This window comes from Conger conger, chromosome 12 (genome assembly GCF_963514075.1).
Source record: "Conger conger chromosome 12, fConCon1.1, whole genome shotgun sequence".
Taxonomy (NCBI): domain Eukaryota; kingdom Metazoa; phylum Chordata; class Actinopteri; order Anguilliformes; family Congridae; genus Conger; species Conger conger.
This window is the reverse complement of record NC_083771.1, coordinates 8,914,260-8,924,253: the sequence shown is the minus strand read 5'-3', so window position 1 is coordinate 8,924,253 and position 9,994 is coordinate 8,914,260. Positions and strand designations below refer to the sequence as shown.

General features: G+C 43.5%; 1 protein-coding gene across 1 annotated transcript; it reads left to right on the top strand.

Annotated features, from left to right (window-relative positions):
- The first annotated feature begins 841 nt into the window (after positions 1 to 841).
- On the top strand, positions 842 to 9,765 carry zmynd19 (zinc finger, MYND-type containing 19). The gene is made up of 6 exons (XM_061263722.1): positions 842 to 1,161; positions 4,312 to 4,371; positions 5,751 to 5,857; positions 6,507 to 6,647; positions 8,171 to 8,351; positions 9,496 to 9,765. The coding sequence occupies exons 1-6, from the start codon at positions 1,111 to 1,113 to the stop codon at positions 9,637 to 9,639; spliced, it is 684 nt and encodes a 227-aa protein (XP_061119706.1). The 5' UTR covers positions 842 to 1,110; the 3' UTR covers positions 9,640 to 9,765.
- Positions 9,766 to 9,994: the final 229 nt, after the last annotated feature.

Sequence of the window (9,994 nt, the reverse complement as noted above, 5' to 3'; positions counted from 1 at the left end):
GTTAGGTTTTTGAGCTGCTCGTATCTGGTCCTGCCACAGCATCTCCACTGGGTTCAATCAGGGCTTTGACTAGGTCACTCCCAAACTAAAATGTAGTTTTTTTTCAGCCATTTATATCTGGACTTGCTTTTGTGTTTTGGATCATTGTCTTGCTGAAAAACCTAATTTACACTTCAGCTCACAGATGTCTTCTGCTTACTGGTTCCATGGATTCCTATGGCAGCTACTCAATAGTGTGAGAAGCCAAGTCATCGAGGCTACCATGTTTGACTATGGGGCTTTTGGGGACCAGAGAATGTGCAGTGAGTACCTAAATGAGAAGAAAGGAAGAGTGGTCCCTGAAGAGTAATTAGTTCATGGTGAATAATTTTTATTTATTTAAAGGAACTGTCTAAAGTAGCATAAATTTGCTTGCAAATTAGCAACATTCAACAAAGTATGCTGAACAATAATATGAATGCAATTAGGATTATGTGTTTAAATTACTACTTGGGGTTCCATGAAAACGTATGCGTATTATCTTTCTGCCTTAGAAATGGCTGCACATTTGAAATACACCTTTAAAAATTGTTCCAGTTTTTCAAAGAACGCTTAACTAAGCAACGCAGGTATATTCTCGAGATTTCGCGCTAAAATGACAGATTGCAGCACACAGGAAGAAGCTGTCGACAACGTGACATCGTCAAGAGCGAAATCGGCGGAATTCGTAAGGAAATTCCCTGTGCTGATTGGACAGACCAATCGAACATTATTACGTCATTAGTGGTTACGTCATCGTTCTGGAATTAAAGAAAAAAGCGCAGAGCGTATTCCGTGCTCTTCGGTAAAAGTCAAGATACCATGCTTCTCATTGGTCTAATGACACTCTTGTAGTTATTCTGATTGGCTCTTGTGTTTTGCACTCGTCCCTCCCCGGGGTGTCCTGGCGTTCTGATTCCAGCCAGCGGTGTGTCGCGGAGGCTGTGGCGGGGGAGAGAGAGCCTGGGTCCGACTACCCTACTCGTCTAGACCGGGAGCAGAGTAGGGGTTGGGGGCCGTCCTGACCAGATTCAAGTTCTTTGATCACCTGGGCAGCTTTCTCTTTGTCGCTGCTAGCCACCCGCTCTCCCAATGTCGGATTTTAAGCTCGGGATTGTTCGGCTGGGCCGTGTGGCCGGGAAGGTGAGTTGAATCCTGTGGCTGCCATGTGCGGCAAGAAGGGGTGGGGATCAGAAGACAAGACAAGGGAACAAAACGCCAAAATGGCTTGCTTCACAATTAGCAGTGGCGGCGTAACGCAGTATACCGCACAAATAACACCGAATAGTTGAGCAGACATGGAAAGGACTGATCAACCCACCGCCTGCGCACCGTTCGCAAAGTGCGTCTCTAGCGGCACCTCTCTTCGCACGGTGAGCCTAGCCGGCTAGCTAATTAGTATTGCGAGCTAGCTGCCACCAGCTTTGAGAGGATGCTGGCTATTTAACAGCGGGGTAATGTACGTGGACATAATATGGGAAGTAAGTAATACACGAAAAATATGTATTTCCCAAATCAAACTAAAACCAGACCGGAAAACTAGCTGTTTTTTCACCGGGAACCATTCGCGGTGACTAGCCAGTGGCAAGTGACGGTTTTCTGAGACATAACCATCTTCTAATAATAAAACACATAATACTCCGCTACATAACGACCATACGAGTTCAAAAAATAGTATTCTGTCTCTGTGTTTGACTTTTTTTGCTTAACATCACTAGCTACAGCACAGTTTCCCGCTAGCAAACAGTTTTTTGGCTGTAGCTAGCGTTAGCCTCTTGCCGGAACGCCACCAGTTTGGGACCTGTGTCTGCTTGCGATGCCGCGTCACAAAAACACTAGACTAGAGGGCAGATTTCAAACGAAAAGGTGGAAAATGCAAATATGTCAGAACCGTTAACTAGGACATTTGCTTCCCATTTGACTTAATAATGTCTGCCTGGGTCATTTTGATTGACAGTCTGGACTGTTAACAAGGCCAAATGGCAACCGCTAGCTAACGTTAGCTAGTTAGCCAAGACAACTGTAGAGGGCAGCAGGTGTAGAAAATGTGAAACAATAATGTATTATACATTAAATACATTTTGAACATGTGCAAATTCTGCATCCTTTCCTACATTAGAATTGATGTCTGCATATTATGTAGCTGCCGGTTTTTGGTTAATTGCAGACAGTAAACGTGTCACCCCTCTAGTGCGCGGTGTGTTAATGACAGTGTTGCTGTTGAGGTGTGCCGCCGTGTCTGCCTGTGTTCTTGGCGTGGTGTGACTTGAGTACTGTGTTTTTCGGTATGTTCAAGCCGTTCCGTGGCCTGTCCGTCGTTTCTGTTGCATGACAGAAGCTTGGACGGCGTTACAAGAGCGGCAGAGCCGGACGCTCCCCGTGCCTTGCATACACAAACGCAACGTTAGAGCCCTGTCTACTACCCAAAACATTGGACATCATTTTCCTATCAGCCACGACGATTGGTCATCTTGATGCATCCGAAATGCGTTAATTTGCCTCTGTGGACGTGATGTTCTAAAGCAAATCGTTGTAGTTGTTTGATCATTCAATAACGGCATTTTTTCATTTAACTTCTTGGTCTAGAATGCTGTCAAAATCCTCGTTCTCTCCTGTTGCAGCCTACTCCATTAGTGGCTATTCTACGGATGCACAAGCAGCTTTTTCAAGGCTGAAAATTCATATTCTGAATATACACCTAATGCATCTTGTGGAAACCCAAGATGGTGCAACAAGTGGTAATGGGCTGAGTCTTCCTGCTCCCCATTATAATAAGCATGATAATATACACTCAGTAAGCACTTTATTGGATATTTATTAGACTTAGTTTTTATACTTCTACTGCTTTTGAGATGCTATTCTGCATACCACTGTTGTAATGCATGGTTATTTGCGCTACTGTCACCTTCCTGTTAGCTTTGACCAGTCTGGCCATCTCCTCTGATGTCTCTCATTAACAAGGCTTTTCTGTCTGCAGAACTGCTGCTCACTGATTTGTTTTTTGTTTTTTGCACCATTCTTTGTGTGTGAAAATCCCAGGAGATCGGCACTTTCTGAGATACTCAAACCACCCTGTCTGCCACCTACAATCATTCCACGGTCAAAGTCACTTGTTTCCCCCCATTCTGATGGTTGATGTGAACATTAACTGAAGCTCCTGCCTGTATCTACGTGATTGTATGCATTGCACTGCTGCCACACAGTTGGCTGATTAGATAATTGCATGAATAAGTAGGTATGATAAAGTAAAAATGTTCCTAATAAAGTGCTTGGTGAGTGTATGTATAAAACTTATACCCAGTGTCATGATAAAGGCTTGTCACTGCCCGAGACTATTTAGTTGAGACTTGACCCCAGCCCTGATTCACTGCTTTAGTTCCCATGGCACTTACTGAAAGAGTATGAGTGTTATCCCTAGAGTCCTGGACATATTTCGAAACTGGTTCTCTTAATCTGGCCACTTTATTTTTCCCCTCACAGCCGATTGGCTGTGGAATCCCATAATTCCCTGTCTGCCAGAGTTTCCCTCCTTTGTGCATGCATATTACAAATTGTATAACACGTATATAACAAGTTGTATACATGCACAAGTTGACAAGTTTTTCTCTCCACCACTCAAGTGCTACGTGAAAGCATTTAATTTAATCCACCGTATGTATGTCAAGTCTTGCATCATAGACTAAACACTGCCTCCCAAAATGCTGTGTTTAAACCTGTAAACTCCTGTAAAATAATGTTAATGTTTGCCAAGGTGAAGTGAAGTGTCTTTGGGAGCGTGATTGTAATGATGTCAGTGCCGGTATTGGGAGTTCTGATATGCTTTTTACCAACCAGCTCAGGGGTCGGCAACCCTGGTCCTGGAGAGCCGCAGGGTGTGCTGGCTTTCGTCTCCACCTTAAAATAAGCAAGCGACTCAGACCCAAGAAACCAGGTGAGGTGAGTTAATTGTGTAATCAACGGCCTTCATTGATCAATTAATGCCAAGCAACAACGAAAGCCAGCACACCCTGCGGCTCTCCAGGACCAGGGTTGCCGACCCCTGAACCAGCTGAATGTCAGCAAAGCAACCCACCTTCGGTTGACATGGTGGAAGGTCTGAAGCCTGCTTTTGCCCTGAGGGATCTGTAACTGCGGTTGTGTGTGGGCCTACGTGCGTGTGTGAACAGCAACCCACACCAAACATGGAGCATGTGCTGAACGGTTTAGAAATAGAGGCTGTGCGGTAGATGGACATGCACTCTGTATCCATTTGCATGCCAGGTATTGACAAGACCACTTTTCCTGTCTCCACAGACAAAGTACACACTGATAGACGAGCAGGATATTCCACTGGTGGAAAACTATGCCTTTGAGGTAAGGGTCATGGGTGAGATGAGAGATTTCTTATTAACTGCGCAGGAAGGTTGAACCTGGGGACCAGAAGCTGAATTTGATCCATAATGGAGTTCCTAAGGCTCAAAGCTGCAGCCACAAAAATGTGTTTGAAGCTGCCCTTACAGGGATGGCGGCACGTGCTGTCATCTTTCTATCTGGCCCCCCGAGATTATGTGAATGTAATCATTAACTGCATGTCACATGTCTTGAACATTTACGATAAAGAAAGACACCAAAGTTTAGGTGTAGGTGTTTTGCAGTTTTTGCAGCTGATGAGTTGTCAAAATGCCAAGACAAGCCGAAGAGGCCATTGTGGAAATAATATTAATGCATTTTCACAGTCAGAATTATGTAATTTGATACAAGGAAATCCACAATTTTGCAAATACAATTTAAAAATCATGTGAATGAAACCAGTCATGAGATCATACAATTAACTTGTAGTAATTCATTCTTAACCCAATGAGAGGTGTTTAAATCAGTGATGCAAAGTGAAAAAAACCCATAAAATAATTTGTTTGTATTTTGGCACTAGAAATATTGAAGGCCTTTCATTGCTCATTGTATTATTATTTGATACATCGTTTTAAAGTTTGATACATAATGGCCCTATATAACATGCATAGCACTTTTAGCTTCAGATAAAAAGCATCTCTCTTTAAGCTTCAGATAAAAAGCATCTCTTTGAGCTTCAGATAAAAAGCATCTTTCTTAGCTTCAGATAAAAAAGCATCTCTCTTAGCTTCAGATAAAAAAGCATCTGTGTTAGCTTCCGATAAAAAAGCACCTTTTAGCTTCAGATGAAAAGCATCTTTAAGCTTCAGATAAAGAGCATCTCTCCTTTAGCTTCAGATGAAAAACATCTTTAAGCTTCAGATAAAGTGCATCTCTCTTAGCTTCAGATGAAAATCATCTCTTAATCTTCTGATAAAAAGCATCTTTAATCTTCATATGAAAAGCATTTCTCTTTTAGATTCAGATAAAAATAATCTCTTAATTTTCCGATAAAAAGCATCTCTCCTTTAGCTTCAGATAAAAAGCATCTCTTAGCTTCAGATAAAAAACTATCTATTTTAGCTTCAGATGAAAAGCATCTATCTTTTAACAAATCGGTCTCCTCTTGGTTATTACTTATTAGCAACACAAGAGAACCCTTTATGCTGAAAATCTGGGACAACAAAATAGTGTTATTTCAAAACTACGTTGCACATAATAGTTGGACAGATGGATGTCACGGGGGTAGCCAATGGAAACTGGTCAACGGTTCAGACGAATTGGGGTAAACTGATACAGATGTTGGTATTTTAGGTTCCTGCGAGTGCCTGGGTGTGACCTCTGCTCCCCTGTCCCCATTGCAGGCTCGTATGGAGGTAGACGCAGACGGGAACGGAGCAAAGATCTTCGCCTACGCCTTCGACATTGGCAAGGGCCGATGGGCGGGGCGCCCACTGCATGAGCTGCTCTGGTGAGGGTGGCTGTACAGCAGGTTCTGCTGCCTGTGTGTGTGTGTGTGTGTGTGTGTGTGTGTGTGTGTGTGTGTGTGCGCGCGTGTGTGTGTGTGTGTGCGCGTGTGTGTGTGTGTGTCCCCTGTACCTGATTTCTATACTGCCGTGTTTTATAGGTGTTTTGGTAATGCTTTATTTTACAGCCCATTAATTACATAGTACTCACTGGGTAAGTACACAGCTACTTGTTGTACGTCGCTCTGGATAAGAGCGTCTGCTAAATGCTTTGTAATGTAATGTAATACGTGTGTAATTATTAGGTAAGTACTTTGATTTCAGTGGTAAGGACTGTGAAAGAAAGTACTATGTAAGTAAGTTTTTCAGCCTGTTTCATAGTACTTCCCTCTGAAATCTGAATATTTAGCTAATAAGTATCTGGTATTTACGCTGTAAGTAATATGTTATCAATGGGCTGTAAAGTAAAGTGATAAAAAGTGTTTCTAATTATGTGCACAGGTTTAGCTCACATTTCTGCACACATATGTGTTTATTAATACTTCCCACTTCCTGTTTTATTAATTAATGTGTGCTTGTACTGAATGGACTATTCTATGTGCCTATAACTATACTCCTTCATATATATGTGTGTGTGTGTGTGTTTGTCTTCAGGGAAAAACACAGAGGTGGAATTGCTCCCAGCTTCCAGGTTGTCCACATCAACTCTGTAACCGTTGACAACCGGCTGGATAACCTGCGCTTGGTGCCGGTTGGATGGAGTCCCAAACCAGAGGAGCTGTCCAGCAAGCAGAGGTGCTGGACCTTATATTTCAGAACAGTAGTGTCTTTGGGTCCTGCTGGCACTTGCAAACTATAATGTTTAAGTTCTCTGGAAGTGGAAACTATAGCCCATGGCTACCCCAGTTTGCATTGACTTAATGTTTTTGTTGGTACCTGCGTTTCTCAAGGAGCAGTGAAATTGTGCTCACTCCACACCACACCGCAGATTAGCCCTCCCCTTCGTTTGTGTCTCGCCAGAATGAGGTGCCCCAGCTGTGAAATAAATCAGTTGAAATTACAACTGGGGGAAAGAAATTTAAGATCAAAGGTGGCTGGCATTCCTTGTGAGCTGCAGGGTGTTGTTGATCTCCAGTGGTGATGTTTTGTTCATGGTTATTTGTGCCTGAGATCTTTAGGTTTATTTAACCTTTAAGCGGAGACCTTGTTCAGTTAAAGCCTGTGGTCTGTGTGTTAATTCCGTTACACAGTTACATGTTAGCCATGAGCTCTGTGTTAATTCTGTTACACAGTTACATGTTAGCCATGAGCTCTGTGTGTTAATTCTGTTACACAGTTACATGTTAGCCATGAGCTCTGTGTGTTAATTCTGTTACACAGTTACATGTTAGCCATGAGCTCTGTGTGTTAATTCCGTTACACAGTTACATGTTAGCCATGAGTTCTGTGTGTTAATTCTGTTACACAGTTACATGTTAGCCATGAGCTCTGTGTGTTAATTCCGTTACACAGTTACATGTTAGCCATGAGCTCTGTGTGTTAATTCTGTTACACAGTTACATGTTAGCCATGAGCTCTGTGTGTTAATTCCGTTACACAGTTACATGTTAGCCATGAGCTCTGTGTGTTAATTCTGTTACACAGTTACATGTTAGCCATGAGCTCTGTGTGTTAATTCTGTTACACAGTTACATGTTAGCCATGAGCTCTGTGTGTTAATTCTGTTACACAGTTACATGTTAGCCATGAGCTCTGTGTGTTAATTCTGTTACACAGTTACATGTTAGCCATGAGCTCTGTGTGTTAATTCCGTTACACAGTTACATGTTAGCCATGAGCTCTGTGTGTTAATTCTGTTACACAGTTACATGTTAGCCATGAGCTCTGTGTGTTAATTCTGTTACACAGTTACATGTTAGCCATGAGCTCTGTGTGTTAATTCTGTTACACAGTTACATGTTAGCCATGAGCTCTGTGTGTTAATTCCGTTACACAGTTACATGTTAGCCATGAGCTCTGTGTGTTAATTCTGTTACACAGTTACATGTTAGCCATGAGCTCTGTGTGTTAATTCTGTTACACAGTTGCATGTTAGCCATGAGCTCTGTGTGTTAATTCTGTTACACATTTATACGTTAGCCATGAGCTCTGTGTGTTAATTCTGTTACACAGTTACATGTTAGCCATGAGCTCTGTGTGTTAATTCTGTTACACATTTATACGTTAGCCATGAGCTCTGTGTGAATTCTGAGTTACTTTGAGACTGAACACAGCATGACCTCCCTGCTCACTGTATGCCTGCTCCCCACACCCCACAGAGAGCAGTCTCTGTACTGGCTGGCCATCCAGCAGGTACCGGCCGACCCGGTGGAGGAGCAGTACCTGGAGCTGAGCCGCACACGCTACTACAACGCCAACGGGGAGCTGGTGGAGGAGGAGGAGTGCTCCTGCACCTACTACGAGTGTCACTACCCGCCCTGCTCGCTCATCGAGAGGAGAGTGAGTACAGCTCCTCGCGGCTCCCTGCATCGCCCTCCTGTGTCCATTACTCATATCTTCAGCTCAGAACACTTTGTGGCAGGTGAAAACTGGAAAAATGCTAAAAATTGTTTGATGTGCTTATGGCAGCCTATGTTACACTAAACGCGACTTTAGCTCAGGAGGTCAGAGTGGTCGTCTGGCTGACGGAAGCTTGCCGGTTCAAAGTGTTTCTGAGCAAGACACCGAATCCCCAATTGCTCCTGACAAACTGGTTGGTGCCTTGCATGGCAGCCAATCACAGTTGGTGTGTGAGTGTGTGTGAATGGGTGAATGAGAGGCATCAATTGTAAAGTGCTTTCGATAAAAAGCGCTATATAAATGCAGTCCATTTACCATTGACTAAAGAACACAGCCTTTGATGAATGTGATGTTGATGAGTGCTGGTTTGATGTGCTTATGTTACACTAATGAACAGAACCTTTGAGGACTGTGATGCTGATGTGTGCTGTCCCAGATCTTTTTTAAGACAATGACAATTTATTTATTTGTTGTGGAATTATGGTGTCAATCTTCAGTTTTTTGTCCATATTTTATCTAAACTGTACTGTGTATTCTGTACATTTTGGGGGATTGGATTGGGTTGAAAGAGCTGATCCTGGTCAGTATCCTACCATATCATTTTTATAGATTCTTGAATTTTGGGAACTGTGACGGCAAAAGGATATGATCATGGCTGAATGCTCTGAGCCTTGTTACTCTTTTTACATCCAGCCTTCATTGTATCCTTTCACCATTTCTTTTACATTAATTTTATACATAAATTATAATGCCATATTTAAGTTCATTCAACTGTAATAATAGCATAGATATGTTTAATAATGGCATAGTAGTGTGCTGAAACTACTGATAGTCAAAAAAAAGAATAAACGCATTCAGAGGCAATAGATAGAAAATTGGGGGGCAGCCTGTTGCCCTAGTGGCTAAGGTAGGTAGCGAGGACCCGGAAGGTTGGTGGTACAATCCCCAGGATTGTCTCCTGCTTAGTCTGATCAACTGTAAGCCGCTTTGGATAAAAGCATCAGCTAAAGAACTGCGAGGTAAGGAGTGAATGTTCATTTCTGAGCCCTGGTCTGAAGACGCGTCTCTCCTGTTGTCCCCGCAGCTCAGGGAGTTCAACATCTGCGGGCGGTGCCAGGTGGCGCGGTACTGCGGGTCGCAGTGCCAGCAGAGGGACTGGCCGGCCCACAAGAAGCAGTGCCGGGAACGCAAGAGGGCCCTGGCGCTGGAGACGGAGCCGGAGCGGTGATCTCCGGACCCGGGACCGGGACCGGGCAGGGATGGAGGGAGGACAGCCGAGGGAGGGAGACTTTGGGGTTTTGAAGTGCAAAAAATTATAAATATATATATGATGGAGACGAAGGACAATGTAACATGTGGGGGGGGGGGGGGGGGATTGAGGGGTGGGTGGGTGGGGGTTAAAACCACACTTCCCAGAACGGACTCATCTCCATGGCTGGCTTGACAAGTCTCGGAGGATTATGGGAAATGTCGTTTTTTCGTTTTGTTTTTTTCATGGAAGGAAAGCCCCTTGCTCTTCCTGCTGCTAAGGATGGTGTATTTGGGGGAGGCAGAGAGGGCAAACGCTGAAAAAACTGCTCCTC